Source organism: Dama dama, chromosome 14 (assembly GCF_033118175.1).
Source record: "Dama dama isolate Ldn47 chromosome 14, ASM3311817v1, whole genome shotgun sequence".
NCBI lineage: Eukaryota > Metazoa > Chordata > Mammalia > Artiodactyla > Cervidae > Dama > Dama dama.
This window is the reverse complement of record NC_083694.1, coordinates 3,686,577-3,700,727: the sequence shown is the minus strand read 5'-3', so window position 1 is coordinate 3,700,727 and position 14,151 is coordinate 3,686,577. Positions and strand designations below refer to the sequence as shown.

At 50.8% G+C, this 14,151-nt stretch overlaps 1 protein-coding gene across 5 annotated transcripts in view; it reads right to left on the bottom strand.

The window, feature by feature from the left end:
* Positions 1 to 2,095: 2,095 nt before the first annotated feature.
* Positions 2,096 to 14,151, bottom strand: part of SRGAP2 (SLIT-ROBO Rho GTPase activating protein 2) — a 249,214-nt gene continuing 237,158 nt past the window's right edge. For 2 of the 5 annotated variants that reach the window (XM_061159935.1, XM_061159936.1), the window contains exons 20-24: positions 13,033 to 13,213; positions 11,422 to 11,568; positions 8,226 to 8,264; positions 7,706 to 8,030; positions 2,096 to 5,403 (exon numbers count right to left, since the gene is read on the bottom strand). In XM_061159935.1, coding sequence (XP_061015918.1) covers positions 5,020 to 5,403; positions 7,706 to 8,030; positions 8,226 to 8,264; positions 11,422 to 11,568; positions 13,033 to 13,213 — 1,076 coding nt within the window. In that variant the 3' untranslated portion in view covers positions 2,096 to 5,019. Of the gene's footprint in view, positions 5,404 to 7,705; positions 8,031 to 8,225; positions 8,265 to 11,421; positions 12,283 to 13,032; positions 13,214 to 14,151 lie in introns of those variants that run through there. The other 3 variants (XM_061159937.1, XM_061159938.1, XM_061159939.1) reach the window with 2 other exon arrangements.

The window sequence follows — 14,151 nt, the reverse complement described above, 5'->3', positions numbered from 1 at the left end:
CTCATCTACCCTGCAGCCGATCCTTGTTGGAGCACTTCCTCCCTGGGATTTCTGACTCCCCAGCCACCTGCCTCTATCACTTGCTCCTGTTGCCCTCTCTGCTGGCTCCTTCTTCTCCGCTGGATCTCTAATTATTGGGGCCTTCTCTTTCCGCCCATTTGTGTGTTCTTCCCGGGAATCTCCTAGTTGGAATACGTCTATAACATAATAGCTTCTAAATTTGTGTTCAGGTGTGATCTGTCTCTAAATCTCCATATCCAAGAGTTATTTGATATTTCCACCCAGATGCCTAATAAGTCATTTCAGTTTGACCAGGCCAAGCAGAATTCTTGAGTACTTTTCTACTTCTTTCCCCTGGCACTCACTATCTTATTATTTTTAGGGTAACACTTATTTTGCTTATTTCTCTGTCCTCCCTGAAACCAGGAAGCTCTATTATCTATTTCTCCTGTTCAGTACTGTATCACAGTGCTTGGTGCACAGTGAGGCTTAACTGACTAGTGAAAGTCTTTGGCATATGTAATGTGCAGGGTTTCTGACTCCCGAGTGAAAGAAAGCTTCATATGCCCTTGGATATACACATTTAAGTTAGATCATCATAAAGACTATTTCCTAAATTTAGACCCACCTGGTCTTCTTTTTTGGTTTCTATTTAGATGAAATGAGTGTTTTTTGACAGTGTTCATTGTCACCAGTTTCTATCATGCTCCCATCAGAATATGTGAGATAAGGGGACCCCAAAAGGATCACCTGCCTATGCCTTGCTGCTGCTGCTGCTAAGTCACTTCAGTTGTGTCCGACTCTGTGCGACCCCATAGACGGCAGCCCACCGGGCTCCCCTGTCCCTGGGAGTCTCCAGGCAAGAACACTGGAGTAGGTTGTCATTGCCTTCTCCAATGCAGGAAAGTGAAAAGTGAAAGTGAAGCTGCTCAGTCGTGTCTGACTCTTAGTGACCCCATGGACTGCAGCCCACCAGGCTCCTCTGTCCATGGGATTCTCCAGGCAGGAGTACTGGAGTGGGTCGCCAGTGCCTTCTCCGGCCTATGCCTTAGGACTTCCTGAAAAGGCTTTTTGGGTCCTCTGCTTGCAGCGTAAGCAGGAGCTCCATCTCACAGCTCGTAACCTACTCCTAGGAGTGATAACTCATCCACAGCACAGGGAGGCAGAACAGCTTCAACTCTGACTTAACCAAGGCCAAGGGCCCAGCAAGAGAGGATCAAGCTGGAGCTTTACGATAAAATGAGGGAGAAGAGATGACATGTTAGAAGGGCATGAGAAAGCAAACAAAAAATATACCAAAAGCAGGTGGCAATGGCAAACCTAAGAGAGGATGTAACATGTCTGGGATAGGATACCTTGTGTGACCCTTGAACATAAGGTATGAGATCAGATCCACCCCAGGGGCCTCCAGTATTAGAATAAGCTCACTAAATATAAGTGTGGGCCCGAGGGGGCGCCAGGATGCGTTTCAAATGATTACCTTTGAATAACGTCACCCTTGAATTTATGATCTGCTAGAGTCAAAATCTGAGGGAGAAGAAAGCATTGCCTCCCACCCCGCGCCAGCAGCACAAACACGTGCGTCAGCCCTTCTTGCAGAGGCAGGGGGCTGCCAAGGGCAGAATGACCCTGGGCTTTGATTGTGGAAGAAATAAAACCTTCAGTCAACCTCGGCTGTGGCTGGTAAAGCTTCCAAGCAACTTTGCAGGCTCCACTCCTGCAAGTGGGGAAATCTGACTAGAGACAGCAATGAGAACAGTCCTCACTGAAAACAGGGGAGGTGGATTCTGTGAAGGAAACGGTTCTCATGGCAACAGACTGCCCAATGGAGAGGCTGGAAGACTTGCTACACAGTCTCTTAGCTTCCACACATGGGCTAGATGAAAATGCTGGGGGAAAAATCCACACTCCAGGCGCACCTCTGCTGTGTCTTGCTGGGGAAGGGAGGAGATGGTTGGCTCCTGAGGTCTCCCCATCTCTCCTGTTGCCAGGCAGGGCTCTATTAACCGCGGATGAATCAAAATCCCCCCCAGGCAGTGGGACTCCTGGATTGGAGATGTCAAGGAGTGGAGAAGGGACAGAAACTGCAGCATCGAAACCTAAAAATGTATTTTATTTAGAAGTTGTGCTTTGGATTTTCCCCAATCCAACATCTGTTGAGTGACAGTCTTAGGTTCACACAAAGCATCTCCAAGCATACATACAATATTCCAGTTATCAACACTATTTTAAAGAATATACCATTTTACACAAACGTGACATACAAGTCAGACGTCACAACATTGCAATTCCCTGGAAGATCTAACTTCTCTTCTGAACATAGTACGTATGCACCAGCCCTTCCAGTGGTCTGTTCATCCTGTTGCTGGCGTCATCTCTGCTCATCTCTTTGGGGAGAAACCAGGGCGCCCTGAGGAGGTTGGCTGAGACCAGTGTTTCCAGTTTACAGGCTGCTGGCTGCAAACTCCTCTCTTTTTCAAACTGGGATGCTGGTAGCTCCACCCCACCTCTGTGTCCCAAAGACTGACCCATCCGAGTCCACACCAGGAAAAGGATCCAGGCCTCCAGGGGCAGAGTGGGGCTCTTTGAAGCATCATGCTGGTTTAGGAAGCTAATCTGAGGAAAACTGATCTCCCGAGACCCTGGGTGGCCAGCTCTGCTTGGCTTTTCGGTGTAAAAATCACAGTGTGTAACCTCGATTCCAGTTGATCGCAATGAGCTCTGCCGAGGACTCTCCTCCTGGGGTTCCTAGTCCTCAGGGCAGGACCATCTCATCGGTGTCAGGAGCACCAGAGAGGGGAAGACAACTCAGCGCCCGGAGAGGGGGTAGCAGATGAGCACTCACACACCGTCCAGTCCGTGATGCAGATCAGCAGATGGGCCCTGACCGCAGGGATGGTGAACGCAAGTCAGGTACAGGGCTGAAAGAGACCTAAGGCAGGAGCAACGGAACAGGTCCAAGGTGTTGTCATTAGGGAGGCTTTGCTTTTTCTTTCTTGAGAGAAGGACGTGCCAGGAAAAGAGGAAAAGGGCAGGTACGGGCACCAATTTTGACCAGTCGGATCAGAAGGAATGTCAAGTGAAGGGTGGGGTTTCATTTTCAGCAAGGAAACAGATCCTTGGCTATGAAAGCCCTCTGTTGGCTCAGGGCCTGCGTAAGTTCCGGTGACAGACAGGTCAGGCCACCACACAGAGCAAAGAAGCTGAGAATCCGGAGGACTGTGGGTTGCCTCCCACAGGCTGACACACTCACTGAAGGAGCTCTTCATCTTTCCATCCTGGCCCATGGGATGATTTTCCTGATGCTGCAGGCTGCTTTTCTAACTAGCAACTTTCCATAGAGCTCCTCTTTTCCTTCACGCTGAAGGAGGAAAATCCTACCGCTTTCCACAGAGACGACTACCAGCTTCCAAATGTTGATTCGGAAAGGATCTTTTAGGCCAAAGTTAAGACAATTTAGATTTTCCTATCTGAATGGCAACCCACTATCTTTCCTAAACTGTGAGAAACAAGGCAAAAAGTGCAGCTTTAAACACCAGAAAACAGAGAAGAGGAATGAGTTTCAGCTTTAACTCAAGTAGTCGTCTGAGACCCATGAGCCTGGGGCGTGCCTATCCCTAGGTCTGGTTTCCCTGGGACAGCATGATGCTGGGAGAGTTGGGGGAGCTGGGACCAGATCTGGAGAGTGATTAAAGCAGACAAGCTTTTTTGCTTTTTGGAGGAGAACCATAAAGGCCAAAGGGGGTCCAAAAGAGTCAGCATCCAATTTTTGATTTTCTTAAATTCAGGCCTTGGAAAGATTTTAAAGCCCATGAGGCCAGAGTTCTCTTAGTTGTCCTTGTCCAGATAAATAGAGATCAGTTTTAAGGGGCTCTGTCTCTCTTTAATCTAACTAGGGCTCCCTAAGCCCCATTGGTCCCTGAAGAGAGACCTTGTAGAATGACCCAACTAGGGGGTAAACTTAGAATAAATTTTCATTTGGGAACGATTTTAGGATTAGCAAAGCTGGATTTAATTTTCAATAGGATAATAAATCTTATGTCTTAAGTACCCAAAAAAGCGGGAGGAGGGACCCATTTCTTACCTTTTCCAAACCTGCCACAAATACAATAAAACTTTCTTAAGACTCTTTACCCTAAAAGGAACCAACTATAAAACTGTCTTATACAGGAAAATGTCTTAAATGGAAAATGGTCCATCAGACACAAAGATAGGACCCCGAGAAATGTCTATACATTCAGAAAAACTTTAGAAGTTCCATAATAAGATTGGGTTGTAGTTCCAGAGAATGGAGGAGAGCAAAAGCAAACACCAATGACCAATTCACACCAATAGAAAGAAGACAGAAAGTCCCAACCCCAGACAGTTTACAGGATCGAGTCCCATCCTGCTAGATTTCGTATGATGGAGAGATTGCAAAGGCTAGGTTCTCTGGCCCAAACAGAATGAGATTTGTAACGGAAACAGAGACCCCTGGTGGCTGCTGTGTGAACTGCCGCAATAACTTACAAAGAGACGGTCTATCTAGGACCAGGGGAGGCTACACGTGCCAGAGACTAGAAAAACCTACGTGTGTGTGTGTGTGTGTTTGTGTGTAAAACGGAGCATGGGCTGTATGTGATCCTCCATAATCAGTACCCAAACAAGACGCCACCGAGAGCCGCTGCCGGCGGCCGGCCGTCTGGCTCGGCGGCCGGTGTCCGCGGGGGCGGGCCGCTAGCCCAGGGCCCGTGACGGGCCTCACCAGGCTTCACAGTGACTGATGGTGGACACATCCATCTCCGGCTAACCTAAGGACTGCATGTACTGTAGCTGGCTGGGTTACGACGGCTGGGGGCGGCAGGGGGCCGGGGGCAGGGCGATACCGAGGGCTTCATTCTCAAGGTTTTGGGTGACGGGAAGGCAAGAACAACTTAGAACCTAAGTTTCAACTGAAGTCCCCAACTAGTTAAATAGGAAGGTTTTTAATAACAGTCAGTCCCTCTAGTCCCCTTGTCTAGGAGAATTAAATTACGCCCCTCAGACAGTACAAGACTTGTCAGTGGACTGTGGGGAGGCGGAGGAGCCGACGCCCGGGCTGGTGGCGTTCGTTTTGGGGAAGACGGCGGGCTTGGGCCGCGTGGCCGGAGGCTTGAGGGGCGCCGCCATCTTGACAGACTTGACGGGCCGGAAGGCGCAGGCGATGTCCCCCGCTGTGCTGGCGCTGCGCTGGAAGGCCGGCTCGGGGTCCTTGAGCAGCTGGGCGTGCAGCGGGCTGGAGGGCTCCGACGTGGGCGCCACCACGGGGGAGGTCTTGAGGGGCTCCAAGGTGTCCAGAACCACGTCCGGCGCGTGCTTGACGCTGCTCTGCCTCTCCAGCTCCCGCAGCTCATTCAGGGCAGAGTTCATGGTCGCCTCAATATCCTGCGGACGGGAGAAAGGAGGGCGTGAGGCTCACGGAGAGAGAAGCGCCCTCGCCAAGGTCCTATTCCAACAACGTGGGTTTAATCGTGGAGAAACCCCCTGCAAGGAGATGTCCAGGTGATTTTATCCGGCCCAAACCCTTTAACATGTGGGTGTTCCGATGGGAGGGGAAGACTTTCATTCTCATGAGGTTCCCTGCCCACCCAACTTTAGAGACAGTGGTTGAGATTCTTTTTAAATACAGCCCTCAGGTTTTACACACATGCACTGATGTATCTCTGGAGATTGTTGTTGTTTATTAGCTAAGTCATGTCTGACTCTTTTGCAACCCCATGGACTAGAGCCCAGCAGGCCCCTCTGTCCCTGGAATCTCCCAGGCAAGAATACTGGAGTGGGTTGCCACTGCTTTCTCCAGGGGATCTTCCCGACCCAAGGATCGAACCCACGTCTCCTGCTTGGCAGGCAGATTCTTTACCATTGAGCCACCTGGATAAGATGACATGTAATCCAGCAGGGAGTAGAAAGGTGGATGAGTTAGGAGTGGCCAGGAGTTTGGTCATGAGTACATGGGATTCAATATCCACGGGATAAATACTCTACTTTTGCTTGAAACTGTACATAATAAAATATATATTTTTTAAAGTGGTAGAGATGAAGTATGATCTTTGTTATCTTGGAATTTAAAGGCCAAAGGTTATGAGGGTTAGGCCTTCCTCCTCAAGGGCTGAGAGAGCGTTCAAGAGCCCTGGCCCCGTATTCATCAGGACACTCCCCCACCCCCACCGTGCCCCACCCTACCCCATGAGAGTGTCCATCTTGATGAAGCCATTTCCTTCCACCCATCACCATGGGAGGGGACCAAGGAGTGACCAGGAGGGGGCGCCAGAGCCCACATAGGCCAATCTCCATCAGGTCACTACACCAGATAGTAGGAAACAGCAGCCGTAGCTCAGGGGCTCAAGGCAGAACCAAAGACCCGTTGTATGCAGCCAGCTGCCTCCCAGGAAGACCTCCCAGCTTCCTCCCCTCGTCTCCACACACTCTGTCTGGCACCTCCAAACAACCACACGACTCCTCCCTTGGGATTAAACTCACATGGAAAAATTGCAAGTTTTAAGCAAAGGCCTATAGGGTGATCTATGCTTTCTGTTGACAGTGGTTCAATTTCACTCATTCCTCCGATGCTCTCAAACCTTAAAATTGTTCAGAAAGAACTGCCTCCCTCCTTGGTCCTGCTCTGCAGCTAAGGTTATGTATGTAGCTATCCTGACATTCCTAACACCTGGCCAAAGAGGGAGCTGGGAGGATTCCTGCAGTGCAAGGCGGATAGCAGCCAAGAGCTTAAGGGGAGACACGAAAACAGAAGGCTAGCCAAGCAGGACATCTCAGGCCCATAGCTTAATACTGTGCTTGCCAGGTACACCCTCCCTAAGCAGAGCACCACAATTAAGCCAATAGAGACCACACCCAGTCTCTATTGCCCCTGGAAGTTGGGGTGAGGAGACTCTCAACTCAGTTGAGACAAAAAAGGGCAGCAGTGAGCCCTTAGTTCCTACCTGGTCTAATGAAAGTTATAGAGTTGGGAGAGACGTCTGAGTGAACTGCTTGGAGTGGCCCCGAGAGTCGGATTTTTAGAGGTGGGGCTGGATCTCTAACAATTTCATGGAAAACAGAGATTTGTCAGTGTGATGCATACATGGACGAAGACCCTGTAACCAGGGGGCTCATCTCCACTGTCTCTGGAAGCCTGGGTTGGAAACCTTTCTGGTACCCAAGTCCCCAGTGGCAGAGTAATCTGGGTCCTTCACAACCTAGGAGCAGATTATTGATTGGTCATTGGTCTATCATTAGGAACAAGAGATTAGCCTCAGGGATGATGAGGATAGCATACGGATATGAAAAGGTGGCCAGAACCACCTCTGAGTCTCACCACTTGGGCAATTTCACTGAAATCTACCAGGGTCTCAAGACTCAAAACTTGGGCTGAATGGGCTCCATCAGAAATTCTCCATCTGTAACTACTAGCTTTAAAAATTACAACAGGTTTGCAAATAGCCCATGTATGAGCAAGAAACCTGCATTCTTTTATTCTGTCTTTGAGTTCTTTCTGGGGAGAGAGGGGTCAATGAATTTCTTGGAAAGTCATGTTATCAGGTCTAGGTGTCCGACAGAGCCTGAACTCAGTGTATAATGTACAAGGCACATTTCTGACTCAAGTCTCACCGTCATGAGCGTGGACGACATAAGCAGCAGTGATGAGCATAGACTCATGGTACCTATTTGCCCAAGAGCCCCTAGTTACCTGTGCAATGACCTCAGGGTCCATGGGCCGGTGGTTATTGAAGCTTTTTGACCTTCCTGCTGTCACCGTCTTCCGGATCTGTGGACTGTCCAGCCGATTCTTCAGCGACGAGTGGCGGCTGATGGAGTTGAGGCTTCCATGCCCGCTGATGGAACACTTATCCGGCCCTTCCTTGGGGAGGCTCTGGCTCAGGATGGGCTGGGAAGACGGGCGGCAGCTAGCCCCCACCCCCGGGGAGGCGGAATCAGTCAGGGAACTGCTCAGCCCGTGGCCATCGCTCCGAAATGTTTTCCGGATGCTCCCAGATTCTGGCCGCTTTCTTTGCCTTCAATGACAAACAGAGGGGGCAGTGTCATCAGGTAGCCCTGGCTCCGAGGAAGCCAGGATGAGTGAGACAGAGGCAGGTATGGGCACCCAGGGACTCCGGGAAGGAGAGGACTCTTGTTTCACCTTCCCTGGCTTTCTCTGGGTCTGTCCCCCTGCCACCCCCGACCTGGGCAAAGGAGAAACGGATACTTACTTGGTGGTCATAGGCTTTGATTTCTTGAGATGTAAGGTGCTGTCAGAAGAAATGTCTGATTAAGTGAAAGTTTCTAATGGGAGACAGACTCATGAAAAGGCACCCTCCATTACCTGCTTTGAGTGGAAACCAGGCCCCAGATAGGAAAAAAGTCTCTCCATTACCAAGTAGATAGGAAACTGATGGTAAAAGGAGAGTTGACTTTCCCAAATTTTAGCATGTTTCTTAGTCCACTAACGAGACTGCAATTATTTTGGGCTTTGGCAAGAGGCTGTCGTTGCTTACTCTGCAGACATGGAACGGAGTATTTTTCAAGAGGCTGCAATGCTACAGAGCTCGGGCCACATTTGTGCATTTTCTAGGTTGGGCATACATCTATATGACCCTAAGTCACCCAGCACTGGGCTGAATCCAGGCTCTGAGTCAATTTGTTTCAGCCCACTAAGGCTCTCAGATGAAATGGTTTGGCAGAATCCTACTCATATGGGTGTTGCCTACTGCCGAGTAATTTCATTATCTCTTGGAATCAGATTTAAAAGATCTAAAGTAAGAGACAATGAAACTTTTGGTTTGGGATGGCCACTGGGCAGCTCTGATCTTGAATCTACTAAGGGCCTCTGAGGCTGAGGTGGGAGTTGGGGATGGAAGAAGGGAAGGCCCAGCATGGTAGGCCCTGAAGATAAGGAGCTAGTCCTTGGGGCAGGGCCAGGATTCTAGCCAGTCCTGGTCTTATTCACTGGGGAGGTCTTCCTCGTCATAAATGGGATCTGGCACATTGTCGCCACTCATGAAGCTGCCTGCCTCAGTAGCTTTAGCCTTGGGGGTCAGCCACTGTTGAGTGGGTAAAGGATGTCCTCAGTCTTATAAGGTCCAGTTGAAATGACTTTTCTTCCTCTGCAAAGTCTTTTCTGGCACCCACCCCCAGTGGTAGGCAGACTCGATCCCTCTCGGTTCTGTTCCTTCAGGGCGTCTGTGGAACCACTTTTTAGTTCCCGGTGTGATGGTGTTCACCTTGCCAGACCGAGCGCTCCGAGCAGGGAACGTCTCATTCCTCTCTGAATGACTCAGTACAGCAGCAGGTGCTCAGAAACGAAAGGCCACACCCTGGTAACTCTTTGCTGATTTCCTCTTTCCACTTGAGGAGGGCTGACTCACAAGGCCAAAACTGCTGAGGAGGCAGACGTATGGAGCGGCTGGTGTGGGCCAGGCCCCCAGGATGTAAAGAGAGGGAGATAGGGCTCCTGGTTTCAAGGGATCTGAGTCCAGCTTGGGTCCTGAGATTGCTTTGGGAATACAGAATAAGGGCACCTAACTCAGCCCTGAGGAATTCGGGGGTGTCAGAAAGGCTTCCCCCAAAGAGGTCAACTGTCAGATTGAGTCTTGATGGGAGGAGAATCGACTGGGTGAGGAGACAGCAAATGGGAAGGTCCAGGGACAAGAGAGAACCCAGGGCACTCAGGAGAGAAGGAGCACTGCGGGGGAGAGGTGAGTGGGGCGGGAGGCACGGCTGGATCAGTCCGAAGGGCAAGATGTGCCGGGGAACCGCTGCTCACCCCTGACCAGCGGGTAGTCTGGGCAGACCACGTCCTCCAAGAGCCCATCCTGATACCCCAACCAAGGAGTTCACAGGAACTGTACCAGATGTTCATCTGTTGACTATTCTGGCTACTACTCTCTACAATTCCTTTGTACAAATGGCAACAAATATATGACGGCTTAAAAATATGTACCCGACTAATTAGCTAACTCTCCCTCTACCGACCTTGCCTTGGTTTCTGGGTTAATTATAGGCTTACAACCTTATGATTATAGGCTTATAATTAACACAGACTTGTAAATAAGGAAGAAAATGTGATCAGCCCACAGTTAACGTTTTACTAGCTGGCCCTCCCAACAGGGTATGAAGCTGGAGGGAAGTGAATAAAATCCTCAGTCTTTTTTACCAGTCTGATTTAAATTAGAACTATACTGGCTAAGTGAGCTGAATCAGCTACTTTACGAAGAAGAGGGTGAAAGAGATGGAAAAGAGCCACGTGCCCCAAACACTCCCCCTGCTACCGTCTGGTTGGAATAAAGCCAAGAGATCTGGGCGACCTGGTGCAGTTTAAAAACAACAAGCATCTTTTATTCTCCTTCCAGTTTCAGTATCCAGAGGCTACGGTTAACAGGTTTTCAATGTGCAAATCATTTCATTCCTCCAAAGCCAGAGGGGAATAAAAGCTGTACATCATCGCCAATCCATATTCATCGGGAGCGCCCTGGGGCTTGTCATCCTGCTGGCACTGGGCCAGGTTTCAGGGTCTGGCGGAAAGAGGTCTGTAGGCTTTGGGACTTGGTGTCTGGCCCCTTGAGATGAGATTAGTTCTCCAATAACCTGAATGTCTCTAGGGGAGGCAGCAGCACACGGGCGTGGAATCCCTCTAGACGGCCAGATCAGGCGTGAGTGGAGTAAAAACCCCAGGATGTTGCTAACAGCCACAAGGAAAGCCGGGGGCCAGAGTTATGAGCCTGCTGGATGGAAGTGGGCATCTGCACAAGGACTAGTAGGGTAGGATCATACACTGGCTAAAGCGGTAGGGGAAAATGGCAAGTTATTTCTTCTGGTGTGAAAGGGCAAGAGGAAAGGGAGCCAGCATTAGGCAATGAATGAAGATCTCAGGACGGAGCTTTCCGTGGGGGTGGGGAGTGGTCTCCTTTCCTTCAGGGGAGTGAACGCAGGACGAGGGGGAGACAGACACGCGGGAAAATAGACCATCGGGGGCAACGTGAACCTGGCTGCAGACACATGAGACTTTGGATTTTTGAACAGACAGGGCCAAGGAAGACGTCAGACTATTATTGGAGTCAAAACTGAAAATGAGAAGGCGCCTCTGAGAAACAGTACAAAACTAAGCTGCGTGAAGTGACTGCAGCTTTGGCCAGAGTTTTAGCAGTCGGACGGCCGGGAAGGTCTGAGCGGACAGCCGCTGTGGGGACAGCGGGGTGTACCCGGGCCTCAGGGTGACGGCCGCGCCGGGCCTGCGGACGTCTCCTCGGCCCTGTCTGCCCTGCGGCAGCCGCGGGCACATGCAAGCGGCCAGGCCAGGCAGCGGGGGCCCTACGCGCAGCACAGGGACGGAGGGGGCGGTTAGGCCAGAGGGCGAGGCTGGGTGTCGCAAGTCATTCAGGGGAGCAGAAAATGAAAAGCAGAGCTTACTTGTTGATGTTTGCAAGATAAATATCGGCTACATGACCCCCACTGGGACAGCTGGCCCCCGCTCTGGCTGTCACCTTTTCTTCAGGTGGCTCAGAAATGACCTCAATCTCAGACTTGGGGCTGGACCTCTCCACGACACCGTCCTCGCTGGGGCAGGAGGGGCAGGCAGGCAGGGAGGAGGGGGAAACAACAACACAAAAAGCAGTGTTAAATCGGCAAGATGGCCCCCCCAACACACACGCGACCCCGCAATGGCTCTGAGGCAGCAGCGACGCCTGGCTGGGCTAGGGGAGCGGAGGCAAGGGGAGCTACGGGCCTCTGGAGGGTCGCTTAAATACAAATAAATAATCCTGCCGAGTCCTGCAGGGTCCTCAGCTCCTCCGGAAAGCTTGGCTAGGGGACACCTGGATCGCGGCATCTGCCTTCTACCCCTCGCCGCTCTCCTGGGGCCGCTGTGCCGGGCCACCTTCCTGCAGGTTGCGGTTTATGTGCTCAGGTCCCGAGCAGCACTGGGGAGGGACAGTCAGCTCTGCCGCGGCTCTGGAGGTGCCGGCGTTGAGGCAGGACCCTGCCACACTCTGTCGTAGCGCATCCAGCCCCGCTTAAGAGCGTCCAAGCCGGTCCCACTTCTCGCCACTGCTCTCCCGGCCCCTCTGGCTACTGATGACAAAGAAAGCCCCTTCTCCCCCACAATTCATCTTCTCTCGGTCCTGTGGTGAAGTCATAATGCTAAGTTTGGGAGGGTCCTGTCCGCGCACAGACGGCCACCAGGTATGCGATGTTATCAACAGAGAGAGGACTTCCCCGCAGAGCGAGCCGGGGAGAGGCTTGGGAGGGTGCAGACTCATTCAGGATATCAACCTTTAAAAAATAATATTAAGGGAAGGACTAAAAACACTGATAGCATCGTATCCAAGGGGAGTCGGGGGCAGAGGCGGGGTGCTAGGGCATGAGGGCAGGTCTGGGGGGCTACGGGGAAAAGCCTTCCTGACGGGGAGACACGGCCTCGAGGAGTGGGACTCTACAGACAGCCCACGCGAGGAAGTCTGTCTGCGATTGCCCCACAGCCCTCGGCTCCCCGACGTTCCTCCCCCTCCTCTCCCCTGTCTTTCCCCAAGTCAACCTCATTAAATGAGCTGGGTTATTTCCACAAAGCTGCTTAAGCTACATTTCTACTAGAAAATGAGCTCAACATTTTCATTTACAAGTGGAAAAGTGCCATCAGTGACCCAACAGGTTGGGGTGAACACGATTGTTTTAAAAAAAAAAAGGGTAAGAGAAATCAAAATGTTTTCCCAACCTGATTGTTCCAGAAAGGAACTGTAAGTGGTTGAATAATTAGCCCTCATTATCACTCATCAGGTATAAATGTGGATGAGCATGGGCTGGGGATGGCGGAGATGTGACTGGCAGAGGAGTAGAGTGGAGAGATTGAAAACAATTCTCCCCAGAGTCTCTGACACTGGGCACCTTTCCAAGGAAGAGCAGCGCTTGCAGGCTGTGCTGGCGCCCCCTAGGGCTGGTCTCCCTCACCCTCCCGGGCTCCAAAAGTGAGGATTCACCCCCACAGGGCGGCCAGGGGCCCCTAAGGGTGCAGGGCGCCCAACGTACGTGTCTTGGACCACGATGTACTGATGGGGGATGAGACCGTCGATGCCGTTGTGCCGGCCTTCCCACCAGTCGTCGGAAGCCCGCTGGTAAAGCAGCAAAGATGCCCCCTTCTTGAAGGACAGCTCTCGGGCTGTGCGGCCCACATAGTCAAACTTGGCAATGGCCTCGATGGGCTCACACTCTGAGAGGGGTGGAGAGAAGGAAACACAGGCTGCTTGGACTCACAGACTCGGCAACTGGGTGGAAGAGCCCAGTTAACTGAACTCACAGTGGTGGGAAGATAAGCTAGTGTGAGCATAAGTCACGGATGACATACAATAGCCAGCGACTCCTGAGCAGATGGTGCAAACCCCTGAAAGCACTCGCATGCCCTTCCTTGCCCTTGCTCCTGCTGTTCCCTCCACCTGGAATCCCTCTTTCTCTCTCACCTGCCCGATGAAACACACTGAATCACAACTCAAACCTCGCTTGCTTCCTCGAGTAACTTCCTTTGTGTTTCCATAGTGCTTTATGCCAACCCCTGTCATCGAACCTGCCATACTGTAGTTGTAAGCATTATTTCCTTTTTGGCTGTAAAATAACTCCATTAATTTAGAACACTTATTATTGCATTTTAAATAATCTATTTAGGTTATCCATTCCCCCTACTAGAACATGAAATTTTGGTCTCTATAAAGAGAAAATAACTTACCTAATCAGCTTCCAAAGAGCAAAACATGGAACTATATTTTGCGACCAATACATGGAAAAATACACATGGAAGTGATTTGAAAAATTAACAGAGGCTTACAAAGGCAATGTACTTCTACTTCTGTATAAGCTTCCGTTTCCTCGTGTATAAAATGAGGATAAGAATAGTGCCTTTTTCATGAAGTCGGCATGAGGAGTCAATAAATAACCATTTGTAAAAGTGCTCAGAACAGTGATGGCCCAGAGTAAGCCCTGCCTGTATCAGTCACTGTTACTACTGTATCATTTCATGCTCTGCTCTGGGCTGCAGGGAGAGGTTGGAGAGCAAAAAGAAAAGATCCCAGAAATCAGGAACCCAGGGTTAAAGTCAGATATTCTGAGTCGTGGAAAGAAACACTGCTCTCAAACAAGACCACACCTAGACACTCA